This window comes from Bactrocera dorsalis, chromosome 1, assembly GCF_023373825.1.
Source record: "Bactrocera dorsalis isolate Fly_Bdor chromosome 1, ASM2337382v1, whole genome shotgun sequence".
NCBI lineage: Eukaryota > Metazoa > Arthropoda > Insecta > Diptera > Tephritidae > Bactrocera > Bactrocera dorsalis.
The window spans coordinates 44,987,901-45,007,903 of record NC_064303.1 but is presented as its reverse complement, the minus strand read 5'-3'; the positions used below and the strand labels follow the sequence as shown (position 1 = coordinate 45,007,903).

Below are 20,003 nucleotides of genomic sequence, written 5' to 3'. Positions count from 1 at the left end.
TGACATCGCTGCTTGTAAATGCATTTATTTTTCTTTTTGCACTTGTCTAAAGGAAAGGAAAGTTCCTATCAATGAACAACCATTTCTCTTGGACCAGAGAACCACAAGAATTGGTCGCATTGGAAGTGTTGATCTACCTGAAACAAAAAAGATTACAAAGAAAAATTAACGTAAAGAAAAGCTTTCAAAACGTCATTCAACATCAACACTTACCAGAAAAGTATCAGCTAGAACACGTGACCATTCAGATCAGCCAGACTCTCATACAGACGACAACAATGTAGGCGCGTCGCACATTGATTCTTCGAAAAACGATGGTGATGATGAATTTTCTCTTCCATCCTCTAAAACCAAACAAAACACACTAGTATTACAACACACTGCTTTAGCTGCCCAAAGATTTGGAGTAAGTGATAGAGCAGCGGTCTTGATTGTTTCATCGGCTTTTCTGGATGCCAAAAAAGCAGGTTTGATAACAGAGGATCAGGCTAGCTTTGTCACTGACAAATGCAAGAGTAGTCGGGCAAAAAAAGTGTTGGTGTTAAGCTCCAGAACACCGAAAGTATTGACTCCGTATATGGGCTGTATTTTGACGGCCGCAAAGACAATACACTTACACAAGTCAGCGAAGGTGAAAAGTACTACCGCGACACTGTCAAAGAGGAACATATTTCTCTTATAGCGGAACCTGGTTGTCATTACTTTGGCCACGTCACTTCTCCTTCCGGGTCAGCTGAGGATGAGACGCAAGCTATATGGCAACATTTACAAGACAATTCAGTTGATGTGGAACATCTAGAAGTTGTCGGTGCTGATGGCACCAACACGAACACAGGTTGGAAAGGTGGAATCATTCGGAAACTAGAAGAAAGAATAGGTAGGCCATTACAGTGGGTTGTTTGTCTTCTACATTTCAACGAACTTCCATTCCGTGCTCTTTTCAAACACATAGATGGTGTCTCAAAGAGTCCAAATACATTCTCTGGCGACATAGGTAAACTGCTCCCTTATTGTGAGAAGTTGCCTGTTGTCAAATTTGAAAGTTTTTCATCCTGCCAATTACCTTCTGAGGTTATTAATCCGACCCAACTTAGCACAGACCAAGCTTATCTCTATAAAATATCAGAAGCTGTTATTTCCGGTCAATGTTCCTCAGATTTAGCGTCGATGCATCCAGGTAACATGTGCAAATCTCGCTGGCTCACCTGTGCAAATAGAATTCTGAGATTATACATTTCTACTGACAAACCAACAAAGGAAATAAAGATTTTGGTCAAGTACATACTTACAGTTTACTCACCTTTGTGGTTCTCAATAAGATTCAACAGTTCAATCAAAGATGGCTCGCGCCATCTCTATGCTGCAATTCAAAGATCGAGATACTTACCCGCTAAACTGCGCAAGGTTGTCGATTCATCCATTCAACAGAATGCTTTCTTTGCTCTTCCAGAAAACATTCTGCTTAGTATATAGATAGAAGTCAGAAAGTTGGCCCTTGACCGTCTTCTGGCAGCCAGAGAAGCAGAGTCTGACACCATAAATGGAAGAGTTAGATGTAATAAAGTGCCAAAGCTGAATTTCAAAGCTAATACTTAAACGATATGATTAACTGGAAGACTATTACCTTGACTGTTCCACCAGTTCTTTGTTCAGTTTCTAACGAAGAACTCGTAAAAGGGCTGTCGGGAGACACTGCAGAGGTATGGAAATTTAGTGAATTCCCCTCTCACACCGTGGCAGTAGAGAGAATCGTCAAACTGGTGACAGAGGCATCTTCTAAAGTTATTGGCCCCCAATCTCGTGATCTTTTTATACGCTCTACACTGGCAACAAGTGCCAAAGTTTAGTACAAAATCTGATTTTATCAATAAATTTGACACAGATTCAGACTAAAACAAGCCTGACATATGGTTGGTTGGTTGGGTTGGGCTTGGGAGGAACCCGAAGAGCAGCTACCTCCACGCGGTGGGTTCTGGGTGACTAATACAGGTTACCTGAGAGCTGCAACAATTTTGACCTTGCGCTGTGGCGCGCCGCCTTTTCGCTCGTATCTCGGGAACGGTTCGTCCTACGGCCATGATCACATATACCATTTCGGTAGCAAATGACGTGACAAATAACTTTTGTTTTATACATTTTGCCATGAAATGCGTATTTCAGGTGCTAGGTAGACAATTTCACGATTTTAGGCGAATTTCCGAAATTTCAAGGCCGAGGTTCGGGTTGAAGATGCAATCCGATCTCAAAACAAAAAGTTGCATTGGAATCAGGAAGTACTAAGGCAACTTTTCCGCACTATTAGAAATACCGAATCGAAAAAATTCCGGAATCGACCCACCCTACTGTGCATGTGGGCTTGCTTGAAAGTAAGGGTGAGATCGCATGGGGATGGAGCGGAGCTATTTAAGACGTTAATCATAAAGATATATTTTGATATGAGTTGTATTGTTTCTTTAAGTTTTTTATTTACATACTAGAGGACCCGCGAGCTCTGTTTAGCCTTAGATGAAACAAATAAGAAGGTTTTGAATTTTTTTAAGTCCTTTTTTTAGGAAATAAAAATTAAATTATTTAAGTATTTTAATGATTCTTTATTATTTAGGGGTTTCATGAAATAAAAAGCAATTATTTGTTGAAGTGTTTTAGACTCAAATGTAATATTGGTTGGGATCATCGGGATACTACGAATCATAACCTACTCACCTTCGAATTTTCCTTTGAGTTTATTCTGAAATCTTAGTTTAGGTCTTCTACATCTTTACTCTTAGCCGCTAAAAATGCTCACTCACTCAAGCATTCATTACTTTTGTGGTTAGTAATGATGTTTGTGAACACTTTGTATATAAGTTCGTCTTTCGATGGGACAAAGAAAATGCGATGATTGGACTTAAATAGAAACTTTTGCGTATGAGCTGATTCAAGGAAAAAGTGAGTTTTGCAGTTCGTGGTATGTATCAGAGAACTGCAAAACTCACTTTTTCCTTGAATCAGAATTTATATTATTAACGCACACACACTACATTTACATACATATGCACTTATATTACTTGCAAAGTAATCAACGCAACTGAATATTTGTTTAAAACTTCCGATCTGTGTCTGCGCTGTTATAGATTCTGTCGCCATATATGTGCTGTTCACTGTGTTTTGGACGATGGAACAAACATCATAATGGTAGTTGTTTACATTTCGCCCAATAACACAGTTAATAATATCATAAAGTTTATATACAGAAGACTTATGATTTATGGTCGAGTAGGTTCTGAAGAACTAGGAGAAAACTATCATACGTTGCCACTAATCTTAGCAGGAGATTTCAATATCAATTTCGCATCCGAAAATGAACAACTTTTGATAAACTTTCTACGAGATAAATTAAAATTACAAATGAATAATGACCGTAATGAGCCAACTACAAGACATGGAACAACAATCGATGCAGTTTTTTCTAGATTTCTGTCTAATTTTAATTCTAAAATATATGTATCGTATTTCTCGTATCATAAGCCTATTGTCTCGGTTTTACAACCAACCACAGTAATTACTGATGTACCCAATAATGAAAATAACGAATAAAACAATGAAAAAAAAATAAAAGATCTATGCAAAAATATTAATTTACTAATGAAAACATAAAATAAATTTAAATATTTGTAAGAAATTAATATATGTATATGTGCATACATGTATATATTGCACACACACATTCATATATATACATAAAGATAGAGAGAAAGAAGTTTTACTTCAGTCGTGCGGTCATAAGCACACTCACTTTTTTTTTTTGTGGAACCAAACGGCGTCATTCCTCTGGCTAACTCAGGATTTCTTTCCAGCAACTTCACCATTACCTCAAATTGCTTCTGAGTAGTTCGTTTTATTCTAAAAATAATTAAATTTGTAATGAATTAAATACAATAAATAAATTTTCAAAATTTTACTAACGTTTTCTCCATTTTTAATTACACTCTCGAGTCGAAAAAACGTTCGCCAAATTTTGACAGTTGAGGCGAAACGAATTTTATAAATTCGCAAGTGGAAAGTGATCTGCAGTGAATACTTGGCTTATGAATACACTCTCATATTCATGAATCACCCCAATGTTCACTTACACTTGCTCTCACTAAAAATATTATCTTCTCACAATCACATGGTTTGCTTGTGTAATAATGAGTGTGAATATGTCTCACAATCACTTATCGCTCACACTTGGCTTGGCTTGCTTCTCTGTATACAATTGTTTGAGCTATTCGTTGCATACCATTAGATGAGTTGAAAGGCTCATGAATATATTCACTAATAAGTAGTGTTTAAATGAGTTAAGCATCCGCCCACTCTACCCGGAAAAACTGGCGCGCCTTAATAAAACAGCTCAGTTCACCACAGCAGATGACACTAAAACAGAACTCACCACATCTGTAAACCAACCCACTCCGCAAAAGGATGGACAAAAAAGGGCGGACACACTTCGTTACATACAGTTCGCATATCAACATACGTTCACCGATCTCGCGCTGCAATAAAATCTCGCACAATAAATCGGATCAATCCTGCATTAGCATTCAACTTTCGGTTTTGATATTTCCACGTAGGGTCACGTCGACACCAACTTCCATTTATTTACTTCGTGGTACATCGATCCTGTGACGTGATACGACGACGAGCCTGCGCGATAAATTCTTTGGGCACCCAATTCGGTTGGCATCCGCATTTTAATAACATTAAAAACGTTTACTTTTATAAAAAACATTTGTACATACATATATTAAATAAACATTAAATTAAAACGATTGTGCATTCTAAATAAGTTGGTGTTTTCTTTGGCGATCATAAAAGTGGTTTGTACTCCCGTTTGCATATGCAACCAACACTCTTAAACAAGTAGTGATGAGCGATATTTCACTACCGGTGATTTTTTCACTGTGATTGAAAAATCACAAATCGCAACTGCGATCACTTTTTATAAATAGCAGTTCGCTTCTATGAACTGCGATTGCGATCGCAGTTCGAACCTGTGATCGCAGTTCGAACCAGTGAATTGCGATCGCAGTTCGAACCAGTGAATAGCGATCGCAGTTCGAAACTGTGATCGCAGTTCGAACCTGTGAATTACGATCACAATAGCAAATAGCAGAAAAGTAACAACTTTCTTCAGGGTATTATATATATCGCATATGCTATTTTTCGTCATAGCGGTTTGAAATTTTGAGTGTAACGTTCTTGTAATTTTTAATAATGGCAGAAAATGTATCAAGGAAAAGAAGTGAAGATGAAATATAATCAAAATGGAATATTTTAATTTGTTTTAATAAAATTTTTAATTTTACTTATTGTTAAAACCAAATTTGAAAGCTTTTTGTGTTGAAAACAAGAATTGTAACTAATTAATTTCAGAAAAAATATGGAATAAAAAAATTACGGGTTTTTAATATTTTCCCAAAGATTAGGAAACTCGCGTTAATTATTTGGTCTTGAAAATATTAAAAGCGGGTATTCTAAACAAACAAATTATCAACCACACTAATGGTAATTCCTTCTAAGAAATGTTTGAAACCATCATACCAGCATACAAATGAACTATGCAATACGCTCTGGTGTCAGGTGTCAGTGTCAGGTAGCCGAACCGCTCCAACATTCTCGAAAATGTAGTGAAAAGAAAGGCGTAAAAACTTGACTCGAATTACAGGAACCAAAAGAGAATTTACCGCCAATAACGACAAAGGGTTCAGTCGTTCCCACGACAGTCGGGTGTACGTAACTGGACGGGACCCGGACTTGTATTCGGCCAAACACTGTCAAATCGGCAGAATCTGCCGCTACAACAACAACAACAACAAAAAGTCTCCGTTTTAACGTCGACTTAGTTGCGATCGCAATAGCAATATAAAATCGCAGTGATTTAAAATTAGCAATCACTGAAATCACAGTGATTTAAAAATCGCAATATCGCTCATCTCTACTAATAAGTGACTCACTGTTTATCCATGACTACATTCACAAATTGCGTGCGTATTCAAAATGTATTTTATACCTACGCGGAGGGGCTTAAAAGGAACGAAACGAGCGATTGTAGTGACTAAAAAACTGAAACTTGTTTGTTTATTATCCTTTTATTCAATTATTTCTTAAACCAGGAGGATGGAGTCATGTGTAGAAGTTCACGCAAGTGAGGAAAGTTCTCTGATTGCCATTCACTTGGGAGTGGCCAGAAACGATTCTTTTACATGTGACTCAAGCAGCTCACGACTTCTGGTCTTTGACCAAGTATCCTCTGGGTAGCCTAAGAACATCCGTTTGAAGGCGAGCTAACGTGAGAAGGCGAAGCATCCCCTGCATAGGGTTGTGCGCTGGGTTTGGGACCCGCCACATAAAAAAACACCCCCAGTGAATAGTCAGAACCAGCCTCGGATGAGAGACCCCCCTTTTGATGACGACCATGGCAAACGAAATAAGGACTACGAATTGAGGGCATGCACCTGGAATGTCCGGTCCCTTAACTGGGAAGGTGCCACTGCCCAGCTGGTTGATGTCCTCGTGAAAACAAAGGCTGACATCACCGCCGTCCAAGAAATGCGATGGACGAGACAAGGACAGAGACGAGTAGGTCCTTGTGACATTTACTACAGTGGCCATATAAAGGAGCGCAGGTTTGGTGTGGGATTCGTGGTGGGAGAGAGACTCCGTCGCCGAGTACTATCATTCACTGCGGTGAATGAACGTCTAGCCAAAATCCGCATCAAAGCGAGGTTCTTCAACATATCGCTGATTTGCGCCCACGCCCCGACGGATGAGAAGGACGATGTGACCAAAGATGCTTTTTATGAGTGCTTGGAGCGCACTTATGAGAGATGCCCCGTCACGATGTAAAAATCGTGCTTGGCGACTTCAACGCCAGGGTGGGCAAAGAAGGTATCTTTGGTACTACGGTCGGTAAATTCAGCCTCCACGACGAAACATCCCCAAATGGGTTGAGGCTGATCGACTTCGCCGGGGCCCGAAATATGGTTATCTGTAGTACTAGATTCCAGCATAAGAAGATTCATCAAGCTACCTGGCTGTCTCCGGATCGAAAAACTACCAACCAGATCGATCATGTTGTGACAGACGGAAGACACGTCTCCAGTGTTTTAGATGTGCGTGCGCTCCGAGGTCCTAACATCGACTCGGACCACTATATTGTTGCAGCCAAAATTCGCACCCGCCTCTGTGCAGCAAAAAACGCACGCCAACAAACACAAGGAAGGTTCGACGTCGAGAAGCTGCAATCACAACAGACAGCCGAACGATTTTCCAGTCGGCTTGCAGTCCTGCTCTCTGAGAGCACTCGTCAACAACTCGGTATAAGGGAACTGTGGGACAGCATTTCAAACTCCTTACGTACAGCTGCAACCGAAACCATTGGTTTTCGGAAAGTGCAAAAGAACAGCTAGTACGACGAGGAGTGCCGTGTCGCAGCGGAGAGAAAACAGGCTGCCTACCTCGCAACGTTACGATCGACCACAACACGTGCGGGATGGGATAGATACCGAGAGTTGAAGAGGGAAGCGAGACGCATTTGCAAACAGAAGAAGAAAGAGGCCGAAATGCGTGAGTACGAACAGCTGGATAAGCTGGCCGACAGGGGTAATGCTCGAAAATTCTACGAAAAGATACGGCGGCTTACAGAAGGTTTCATGACCGGAGCATACTCCTGTAGAACCCCCCAAGGTGATCTAGTTACCGATGCCCAGAGCATACTTAAATTATGGAGGGAACACTTCTCTAACCTGCTGAATGGCAGTGATAGCACAACACCGGGAGAAGGCGAACCCGATTCCCCAATCTATGACGATGGAGCAGACGTTCCATTACCCGGTCATGAAGAAGTTCGAATAGCAATTGCCCGCCTGAAAAACAACAAAACGGCAGGGGCCGATGGATTGCCGGCCGAGCTATTCAAACACGGCGGCGAAGAACTGATAAGGAGCATGCATCAACTTCTTTGTAAAATATGGTCGGACGAAAGCATGCCCAACGATTGGAATTTAAGTGTGCTATGCCCAATCCAAAAAAAAGGAGACCCCACAATCTGCGCCAACTACCGTGGGATAAGCCTCCTCAATATCGCATATAAGGTTCTGTCGAGCGTATTGTGTGAAAGATTAAAGCCCACCGTCAACAAACTGATTGGACCTTATCAGTGTGGCTTCTTCTTCTTCTTCTTCTTCACTGGCGTAGACACCGCTTACGCGATTATAGCCGAGTCAACAACAGCGCGCCAATCGTTTCTTCTTTTCGCTACGTGGCGCCAATTGGATATTCCAAGCGAGGCCAGGTCTTTCTCCACTTGGTCCTTCCACCGGAGTGGAGGTCTTCCTCTTCCTCTGCTTCCCGCGGCGGGTACTGCGTCGAATACTTTCAGAGCTGGAGTGTTTTCATCCATCCGGACAACATGACCTAGCCAGCGTAGCCGCTGTCTTTTAATTCGCTGAACTATGTCGATGTCGTCGTATATCTCGGACAGCTCATCGTTCCATCGGATGCGGTATTCGCCGTGGCCAACGCGCAAAGGACCATAAATCTTCCGCAGAACTTTTCTCTCGAAAACTCGCAACGTCGACTCATCGGTTGTTGTCATTGTCCAAGCCTCTGCACCATATAGCAGGACGGGAATTATGAGCGACTTATGGAGTTTGGTTTTTGTTCGTCGAGAGAGGACTTTACTTTTCAATTGCCTACTCAGTCCGAAGTAGCACCTGTTGGCAAGAGTAATCCTGCGTTGGATTTCTAGGCTGACATTGTTGGTGGTGTTAATGCTGGTTCCTAAATAGACGAAATTATCTACAACTTCAAAGTTATGACTGTCAACAGTGACGTGAGTGCCAAGTCGCGAGTGCGACGACTGTTTGTTTGATGACAGGAGATATTTCGTCTTGCCCTCGTTCACTGCCAGACCCATTTGCGTTGCTTCCTTGTTCAGTCTGGAGAAAGCAGAACTAACGGCGCGGGTGTTGAGACCGATGATATCAATATCATCGGCATACGCCAGCAGCTGTACACTCTTATAAAAGATTGTACCTGCTCGATTCAGTTCTGCAGCTCTAATAATTTCCAGCAGCAGATTGAAAAAGTCGCACGATAGGGAGTCGCCTTGTCTGAAACCTCGTTTGGTATCGAACGGCTCGGAGAGGTCCTTCCCGATCCTGACGGAGCTTTTCGTGTTGCTCAACGTCAGTTTACACAGCCGTAATAGTTTTGCGGGGATACCAAATTCAGACATCGCGGCATAAAGGCAGCTCCTTTTCGTGCTGTCGAAAGCAGCTTTGAAATCGACGAATAGGTGGTGAGTGTCGATTCTCCTTTCACGGGTCTTTTCCAAGATTTGGCGCATGGTGAATATCTGGTCGGTTGTTGATTTACCAGGTCTGAAGCCACACTGATAAGGTCCAATCAGCTTGTTGACAGTGGGCTTTAATCTTTCACACAATACGCTCGACAGAACCTTATATGCGATGTTGAGGAGGCTAATCCCACGGTAGTTGGCGCAGATTGTGGGGTCTCCTTTTTTATGGATTGGGCAGAGCACACTTAGATTCCAATCGTTGGGCATGCTTTCGTCCGACCATATTTTACAAAGAAGCTGATGCATGCTCCTTATCAGTTCTTCGCCGCCGTGTTTGAATAGCTCGGCCGGCAATCCGTCGGCCCCTGCCGCTTTGTTGTTCTTCAGGCGGGCAACTGCTATTCGAACTTCGTCATGGCCGGGCAATGGAACGTCTGCTCCATCGTCATCGATTGGGGAATCGGGTTCGCCTTCTCCTGGTGCTATGTGTTCACTGCCATTCAGCAGGCTGGAGAAGTGTTCCCTCCATAATCTAAGTATGCTCTGGGCATCGGTGGCTAGATCACCTTTGGGGGTTCTACAGGAGTATGCTCCGGTCATGAAACCTTCTGTAAGCCGCCGCATTTTTTCGTAGAATTTTCGAGCATTACCCCTGTCGGCCAGCTTATCCAGCTGTTCGTACTCACGCATTTCGGCCTCTTTCTTCTTCTGTCTGCAAATGCGTCTCGCTTCCCTCTTCAACTCTCAGTATCTATCCCATCCCGCACGTGTTGTGGTCGATCGTAACGTTGCGAGGTAGGCAGCCTGTTTTCTCTCCGCTGCGATACGGCACTCCTCGTCGTACCAGCTGTTCTTTTGCACTTTCCGAAATCCAATGGTTTCGGTTGCAGCTGTACGTAAGGAGTTTGAAATGCCGTCCCACAGTTCCCTTATACCGAGTTGTTGACGAGTGCTCTCAGAGAGCAGGAGTGCAAGCCGAGTGGAAAATCGTTCGGCTGTCTGTTGTGATTGCAGCTTCTCGACGTCGAACCTTCCTTGTGTTTGTTGGCGTGCGTTTTTTGGTGCACAGAGGCGGGTGCGAATCTTGGCTGCAACAAGATAGTGGTCCGAGTCGATGTTAGGACCTCGGAGCGCACGCACATCTAAAACACTGGAGACGTGTCTTCCGTCTATCACAACATGATCGATCTGGTTGGTGGTTTTTCGATCCGGAGACAGCCAGGTAGCTTGATGTATCTTCTTATGCTGGAATCTAGTACTACAGATAACCATATTTCGGGCCCCGGCGAAGTCGATCAGCCTCAACCCATTTGGGGATGTTTCCTCGTGGAGGCTGAATTTACCGACCGTAGTGCCAAAGATACCTTCTTTGCCCACCCTGGCGTTGAAGTCGCCAAGCACGATTTTGACATCGTGGCGGGGGCATCTCTCATAAGTGCGCTCCAAGCACTCATAAAAAGCATCTTTGGACACATCGTCCTTCTCATCCGTCGGGGCGTGGGCGCAAATAAGCGATATGTTGAAGAACCTCGCTTTGATGCGGATTTTGGCTAGACGTTCATTCTCCGGAGTGAATGATAGTACTTGGCGACGGAGTCTCTCTCCCACCACGAATCCAACACCAAACTTGCGCTCCTTTATATGGCCACTGTAGTAAATGTCACAAGGACCTACTCGTCTCTGTCCTTGTCCCGTCCATCGCATTTCTTGGACGGCGGTGATGTCAGCCTTTATCTTTACGAGGACATCTACCAGCTGGGCAGCGGCACCTTCCCAATTAAGGGACCGGACATTCCAGGTGCATGCCCTCAAATCATAGTCCTTATTTCGTTTGCCATGGTCGTCATCAAAAGGGGGGTCTCTCATCCGAGGTTGTGTTTGCTTTTTCCTTGGGGGTGTTTTTTTACGTGGCGGGTCCCAAACCCAGCGCACATTCCTAAGTAGGGGATATTTCGCCTTCTCACTTTAGCTCGCCTTCAAACGGATGTTCTTAGGCTACCCAGAGGATACTTGGTCAAAGACCGGAAGTCGTGAGCTGCTTGAGTCATATGTAAAAGAATCGTTTCTGGCCACTCCCAAGTGAATGGCGATCAGAGAACTTTCCTCACTTGCGTGAACTTCTACACATGACTCCATCCTCCAGTGTGGCTTCAGACCTGGTAAATCAACAACCGACCAGATATTCACCATGCGCCAAATCTTGGAAAAGAGCCGTGAAAGGAGAATCGACACTCACCACCTATTCGTCGATTTCAAAGCTGCTTTCGACGGCACGAAAAGGAGCTGCCTTTATGCCGCGATGTCTGAATTTGGTATCCCCGCAAAACTAATACGGCTGTGTAAACTGACGTTGAGCAACACGAAAAGCTCCGTCAGGATCGGGAAGGACCTCTCCGAGCCGTTCGATACCAAACGAGGTTTCAGACAAGGTGATTCCCTATCGTGCGACTTTTTCAACCTGCTTCTGGAGAAAATAGTTCGGGCTGCAGAACTCAACAGAGAAGGTACCATCTTCTATAAGAGTGTACAACTGCTGGCGTATGCCGATGATATTGATATCATCGGCCTCAACACCCGCGCCGTTAGTTCTGCTTTCTCCAGACTGGACAAGGAAGCAAAAGAAATGGGTCTGGCAGTGAACGAGGGCAAGACGAAATATCTCCTGTCATCAAACAAACAGTCGTCGCACTCGCGACTTGGCACTCACGTCACTGTTGACACTCATAACTTTGAAGTTGTAGATAATTTCGTCTATCTTGGAACCAGCGTAAACACCACCAACAATGTCAGCCTAGAAATCCAACGCAGGATAACTCTTGCCAACAGGTGCTACTTCGGACTAAGTAGGCAATTGAGAAGCAAAGTCCTCTCTCGACAAACAAAAAACAAATTCTATAAGTCACTCATAATTCCCGTCCTGCTATATGGTGCAGAGGCCTGGACGATGTCAACAACAGATGAGTCGACGTTGCGAGTTTTCGAGAGAAAATTTCTGCGGAAGATTTATGGTCCTTTGCGCGTTGGCCACGGCGAATACCGCATCCGATGGAACGATGAGCTGTACGAGATATACGACGACATTGACATAGTCCAGCGAATTAAAAGACAGCGGCTACGCTGGCTAGGTCATGTTGTCCGGATGGACGAAAACACTCCAGCTCTGAAAGTATTCGACGCAGTACCCGCCGCGGGAAGCAGAGGAAGAGGAAGACCTCCACTCCGTTGGAAGGACCAAGTGGAGAAGGACCTGGCTTCGCTTGGAATATCCAATTGGCGCCACGTAGCGAAAAGAAGAAACGACTGGCGCGCTGTTGTGAACTCGGCTATAATCGCATAAGCGGTGTCTACGCCAATTAAGAAGAAGAAGAAGATGGAAGCTTTATCTTACATTCTAGAAAGTGAAGAGCTTAGGTAGATGAGTCCCTGAAGTTTATACCTACGCGGAGGGGTTTTAAAAGGAACGAGTGAGTCTAGTGACTTCGTAAAAACTACAAAACTGAAAATTCTTTATTTCTTATCCTTTTATTCAGTTTTCTTTTAAAATAGCACAATAAATCACAGTAAAACATAGTAAAATTACTAAGAGATACATATATACAAGAAATGTGGGTGGGTTTTGTGTCAATATGTTTTGTACTTCCTTCAATTTTTAATTGATAAAAGAAATGGACTTGCACCCAAAACCGTAGATAATATAAACTAACTAATATGACAACAAGACCTTAGAAACTTAAAAAACAAAAATATACAATGATATTGAAAAGTAATTTTGTGCAATACCTCAATCTTAATATACATAAATTTAGAAGCTATACTTATAGTATATACTTGTATCTTTGGAGTTGAATCTTATGTACATATGTACATAAATCTTGAAGTAAATGTTATGCTTAGTATTTTTATTTTTTACCGAAATTAACTGAAATGTGTTATTTTGTTAATAATTCATTTAATTTTTATACCATTAAACTGACGTGATTTTTATTTTTAATTTTAATTCCATTGAAAGGAACTGAATTATCATTTTATAAAATAAAATGTAATATTATAAGTGATAACATAATAATGTAAGTATGTACATATACATATGTGATTTTTTTTAATAATAGAGAAAATTAACACAAAATATGAAAATCCAGTTTTTTATTTCATTATATCTAGTCATTATTAGAACCAGTTACAAAATCCTTGTTGTTATACAATAATATAATAGTAACTCTTACTAATTTCGTAATGGATTTCTTAGCCTTTGGTTCATAGCGTTACGGCTCAAGTGGCTTGCGCACAATTGAGCTTCTTCGTATATTCACAAGTGTTTTGTATTTGTCGGATCTTAACTTATGGTAACCAGTGTAAAAGACTCAAATCAAACACATGTGCCACATGACAATTCTCATTTCTGTATTCTAATGGTCGTTTGTTGGTACGCTTTATTCCATCTATTCGCCAGATGGTCAGAATAGTTCGATGCGAATATGAGAAAAAGACGTTGCGTGAGATTAAAGGTTTGAAAGAAAGATACGCACTACGACTGTTGTGCGTGTATCTCGCTTATTACACGCAGCAACTTTTGTCTCGGCAACTCTTGGTTTATAGGCGAGGGGGCGACGAGGAGAGGAGAATCGCGCCGAGTTTCCAGTGTTCAGCAACTCGCTTTGTGTTCTCATTCGTAGCAGTTCGCTGCGACGTTTTTCGGCATTCGTGTTCTTTCTTTCGTAGTACATAGTTGCATTTGAGTGTATTTTTTTTTGAAATTAATATTTTGAATATATTTAAAAAATTTAATATCATCTTTTGGCAAATAATTTGCAAATATGTATACAGATATACATAATATAATATAAATATTTTAGAAAATGGAGAAAGCCATACAAATTGATTCAGACGATAGTGAAAAGGGTGATATATGTGAAAGTCTGTCATATAATCTTTGTTTTAATTTTGAATTATAAATAAAATGTATTTCTTAATTGACAGAACTGATTAATATATGTGATAGAGTGGAACAAATATCTATAAGAAAAAAGAAACGACAATGGGTTAAAGTAAAGAGTAGACAATGGGTTAAAGTAAGGTGAAAGAGAATGAGAAAAAAACTCGAACAGAGTTGCGCAACACAAGTTGCTCGTGTGAAGGTAATGGACGACAGCAAAAGAGAATCGCCCGAGAATTAGCAACAAAAGTTGCTTCATGTAATAGCGCTCTATGCTTGAGCCACTGCGGAAGACAAAGACACAAGTATGTTCGTGCAACATTTTCTGAATGGCATTCTCGGTATGCTAAGAATGTTGGCGGCATTCTCAAGTTGACTGTGGCGTGGGCAAGTATACTCGCCATATACAATCAGTGTAAAATATGGAAGTAAATAACGATAACCCAACATATTCATGAATGTCAGAGAATCCTAAGCAAAGATTCATAAGTATTGTGAGCTCATAAGCAGCTCACAAGCCAAAACTCTCTCTCTCATAATTGTAAGTGAGCAGTATTCACACTTATACTCATTGCGTGAATAATTTGCTTGCTTCATACTCAATTTTTCGCAAGTGGCTCAAAGTTGTGTTTAACTCACTCACTGCAGATCACTGAGTGGAAATACCAAATATTCATTTTCGCTAGTTCTTTCGCCACTTCGTGGCGAATTAACCTCAGTATATACAGTAGACAACCTTTGCTTTGTTTACATACATACATATACTCACCTCTAAGAAATCTTAGGGTGTTGTGTAACAGAAGAATGCCGAAATCTTGTGTGGGTGGATGTGCGGCAGCTGAAGCAAGGTATGAATTTATTTTGGAATATGTGTTAGGTATTTTATTGATACTTGGGTAAATTTTTATATATATGCGTATATATGTACATTCATCAAATATTTAAGGGGCTATACCAGTGCTACCCATGGAAAATTAGACGAATTTCGTGATTTTTTAAAGAAAGTACTCAGTCGAATATTTCGAAGTTCTTTGGACTTAATAAGATATATTTTCGGCTATATTTTAAGTTCCTTTTTTTACAAAAATATTGAATAATAACGAAGTTATGTGCTGTCTTCGGAGGTTCCGAAAAAAATGTCTTTTTTAGGTAAACAATTGTCGTTTTTTAATGGCAAATTGACAATTTTCAACCAATCAAAAAGATCATAGGTCATTGTATAGTAAATAATATACTATAGAATACTCAGTTTCAATTTGAAGTCGATTGGTCAATATCTCGTTGACTTCTGATGTCAGCAATTTTGAAAACGTCGTTTAAACTATCAAAAAAAAAATGAAAAAAAACGATTTTTTGAAAGTGTCACACTGGCATAGCCCCTTAATGCGTATTAGTTCTTATGCATACATAAAAATGTGCATTAAAAAAATTTGGCGATGTCTGGTTCCACGGACATTTCCTATTGTATAAAACCTATGTTCACTCCAATTATTAAACTTTAAATAAAATATTTAGTAACTTTATACAAACTAAACTTTGTTTTGATTTATTTTAAATGTTCGAATATGGAAAGCTGCACCTTTTATGTTTTCTGTCGGTCAAATGTAAACAAATACATTCAGAAGAAAACTCACCACCGAGAAATCTAAAAACAGGGCTGCTTTTTATTAACAAGAACTCACTACATAAAGAATATCTGACTATCAGTAAATGATATTTTTATGGACGAAACATGACACACTATGACGTTTAAATCACATATTAGTAAATATATGTCATTATAGTTTTGTTATTTAATAGAATAAATTTGCTAAGTATTTACTACCTCAATTTATACAGCACTGCGTTGCTACCACTGAAAATCCAAGATGGCCGCTGTTCACCCCTCAGAAAGCTACCACGAAAAGGTTATCTACTGTATATACTGTGGAATTAACTATGCGCTCTTTACTCGCAATTCGAAATAGCGAAATTCGCCTAGAATTTCATTCGCTTCGCTGGTGACAATACCAGCCTAAATAATAGTGGTCTTGTACGTTCTACTTTTTCAAGCTTGCTTCAAGCTAATGAGGAGTGTCTTTTCAAAAGAGGATATCTACATTTTGGCGGGTATTGTCACTTGCGAAGCGAATGAAAATTTTGGCGAGTTTCGCCGTGGCGAATTGTAAGTTGCGAATCTCTAACGAATTCGCCAGAAAATGGCGAACGAGTGGCGAAAATAAATTTCTGGTATTGCCACTGGCGAAAAAACGTCATTCAAAATTTGACGAATGCATTTTTTATTCGCTATTTGAATTGGAAAAGACGTAAGTAAATTTTGATCGTTATTTGAACAATTGTAATTATTTAATTATATTTAACAAAACGATACTTCTAGAACAAAACGTACAACAACGCAACAATTCCAAAAATTGGTTGCGTTAATGGAAAATAATCCGGACGTCGCCAGAGGAATGGGGAATTTTGGATCGACGAAGAAAAGCAGGGCAGAGCAATGGGACCTGTTCGCTGCCGAACTCAATGCCATTGGTCCACAATTGCGAAACGGACGCGAGTGTAATAAGGTAAAAATTTAATTAATTTGTTTGGTTGAAGTTACTTATGTGTAGCATTGAGGTTTGGTTAGATTATAAACTAAAACTAAAAAAAAAAATAGCGACAAACCGACGTGAAACTGTTGCTACAGGAGGAGGACCTTATGCTCAGGAAAGGCAAGCCGAAGTTCAAGACATCCTTTCCAACAAAATTTCAAAAATGGAAAAAAGTAGATGAAATTGCAAGGTATAGTAGGAGCAGAGGTAGAAACAGCTCCTCCTACCACTCCGTGGTTCCTCGAAAAAGTGAAAAAACGTGCTCCAAAGAATATTCTTAGTGAACTTAAAGATATACAAAAGAAAAGAGAACAGTTTTTTGGGCAACGAATAGGAATTGAAAAAAGGTAAATTTGGAAAAGTTAAAGCTAGAATTGGACAGAGAAGAGTTAAATAAAGATTTTGAAATAAAAAAATTGGAGTTAGAGCAAAAAGAAAGACTGGCAATGATTGAACTAAAGTACAAATATAATATATAACAATTTCATATGTTTTGTATATACAACATTATATATATGTATATATATATTTATATATATAAATGAAAAATGAATTTTTGATTTAATTATAATTTTTAATTTAATAAAACAGTTTTTGGAAACATAAAATGATATAACGATTGTCTTTTTAATTCAAAGCTATTTGAGATCGTTTCTTCCACTTCTTCTTCATAAATGTCTTCATTTTTACTCTCGTTGAAATTCTTATTTTCACTAATATCAAGTAGTATATATCGTCACCTGAAATGCAAATTAACGTAACATCAAAAAATTCGAAATTGGTTTTTTTATTGATTACGATTCACCACATCATATTACATAAGTGTTAAAAATTTTAGGCTTCTGCGGTCCAAAATACCCAAGTTTTATTAAAAATTCAAAAAAACGTATCAACAAGTGCATGATTTCCTTAAACAAAATAACGTATCATCACTTATGTAAAACTAACAGAGTTTTTTTTTTATAACGGAGTTAGCCTTGATTTATTGTTATGTTTGTTTCTATTAGTTATGTTCAATGTGCTTTGGTGATATAATTTAAATGGTTTTTATACTGAAAGTTATAAAACAGGTAAAAAAGAAAAGTGTTGTGAAATAACAAGATGTGTTCCATAATTAAAGATGCTGAGAATAATAAAGAAAATTTGCAAGGTTTTAAAAAAATTAACAAAAGGGAAGAAAATTTAAAAAATCGAATGTATGGTAAACAATATGAGAGCTTATCAAAAGGAAATATTTGCGAAAGGAAAGCACGAGAAATAAAAGCAGCATGCACATCTAATTATTGTGTAAAAAGTTCAACTCGGCATTGTTCTCTTTATTCGGAAAATGTGCGGAAGGAGATATTTGAAAATTTTTGGCAAATGTCATGGGACCAAAAGAAAGTTTATGTAATAAGCAGTGTTAAAGTTCATGCTTCAAAAGCGGATTTATGTGGAAAACTCCCGACGTTCATATTCAAAATCCTATTTTTTGCATCATAAAAGAGTACGTCATCAAGTGTGCAGTAAAATGTTTTTGTCAACCCTTGGTATTTCGGAAACTATGGTAAGGAGTTGGTTGAGTTCCAGTGAACTTTATAGCACTCAATTGGGTCCTGAAAATAAAAAAATTTTGCAAGTGGAAAATCGAAGAAACACAAAACGGGAAAAAACCCATCAAGATAGATTAAATTTTTTAATTAAATGGTTGGAAGGCATTCCGAAACTAGAATCCCATTACCGACGTCAGTACACAAATAAACTGTATTTTCAATCAGAATTTAAATCGTATGCAAATGTCTATGAAGTTTATTCTCGAGACTGTAAATCGCATAATGCAAATGGTATCGCTCCTATATCCTTCCCAAATTTTATGAAATTTTTAAATAAAAATAATTTATCGATTTTTAAACCAAGAAATGATATGTGTGACACTTGCATATCGTTCGAATCAAAAAATATCTCAGTGGAACAATATGATATCCACAGAAAAGATATAAAGAAAATGAGAGAAGAAAAAAATAATGACATTGAAAGAGCTAAAGCGGGCTTATGCTCTTTATTATGTATGGACATGCAAGCGGTAAAGCTTATTCCGCAGACAAAGGCAAATTCATCTTATTACAAAATGAAACTTCAAGTTCATAATTTTACTATATATAACGTTATTACTCATAAATCTGACAACTATGTCTGGGATGAAACTGAAGGCAGTCTTGTTGCTTCGACTTTCGCAACAATTATAATAAAGCACATAAAGAAAGAAGTACTTAATATGCCAAACATCCATCACTTTATTTCATATTCTGATGGCTGCTTTTATCAAAATCGGAATGCAATATTATCCAATGCCTTAATATCGTTTTGTGTAGAAAACCACATTACCATTGATCATAAGTATTTAGTCGTGGGGCATACACAAATGGAATGTGACTCTACTCACTCATTAACACAACGCAAAATAAATAATAAACAAATAAATTTGCCCTCCCAACTAGTTGAACTAATGAAAGACGCACGAAAAAATCCATATCCACTAGTTGTTCATCACCTACAACACAGTTATTTTCTGGATTATGAAAATCTTCCAAAGCGGTATTCATCTATTCGACCAGGTAAACAATTTTACATATATTTACATACGTACATGCACAAAACTTTCACAAGTTTTACGCGAAACTTTATATTCTATTTTTATTTACTTATTTAAAATATTTATAGATTTTTAAAATAAGTAAATTATGTTATTTTAATATTTATTTTTTCTCTCAGGTAATAAAGTTGGAGACCCCACAGTAAATATGATTCGTGCTTTGGCATATGATACAACGGGATCCATATATTACAAAACCTGTTTTAAGGACGAGTATCAGCTTCTTCCACAAAGGACTGTCAGGAATTTTTAAATTCAGCAGCCTAATCTTTTGCACCCGCAAAGGTTAACGATAACCAAGAAGAAATGGCAACATCTGCAGGACCTAAAGGCCTTGATTCCAGCAGACTGTCATTACTTTTATGATAATATACGTTTTGAATAATTAATTGTTTAATAAACAATTATTAAACATTGTCCTCATTTTTACTTGAAATATTTTAATTTATTTTAGTACTTATGTACACATTAATAATAAAAATAACATGAAATATGGAAAACTTGCACCGGTTTTTATTTAAAATT

General features: G+C 39.2%; 2 protein-coding genes across 2 annotated transcripts in view; one reads left to right on the top strand and one right to left on the bottom strand.

The window, feature by feature from the left end:
- The window catches only part of LOC125775614 (uncharacterized), a 231,184-nt gene that overhangs the window by 94,128 nt on the left and 117,053 nt on the right, over window positions 1-20,003 (bottom strand). The window lies entirely within an intron of this gene.
- LOC125775352 (uncharacterized) lies at window positions 13,509-19,945 on the top strand. Its single transcript, XM_049445847.1, has 4 exons — window positions 13,509-16,561; window positions 16,633-16,819; window positions 16,882-19,440; window positions 19,598-19,945. The coding sequence occupies exons 3-4, from the start codon at window positions 18,258-18,260 to the stop codon at window positions 19,729-19,731; spliced, it is 1,317 nt and encodes a 438-aa protein (XP_049301804.1). The 5' UTR covers window positions 13,509-16,561; window positions 16,633-16,819; window positions 16,882-18,257; the 3' UTR covers window positions 19,732-19,945.

Coding starts and splice junctions, on each gene's coding strand:
- LOC125775352 (XM_049445847.1), top strand. CDS start 18,258: ATGCTTCAAAAGCGGATTTATGTGGAAAACTCCCGACGTTCATATTCA. Junction 19,441..19,597: donor GTATTCATCTATTCGACCAG/GTAAACAATTTT, acceptor TTTTTCTCTCAG/GTAATAAAGTTGGAGACCCC.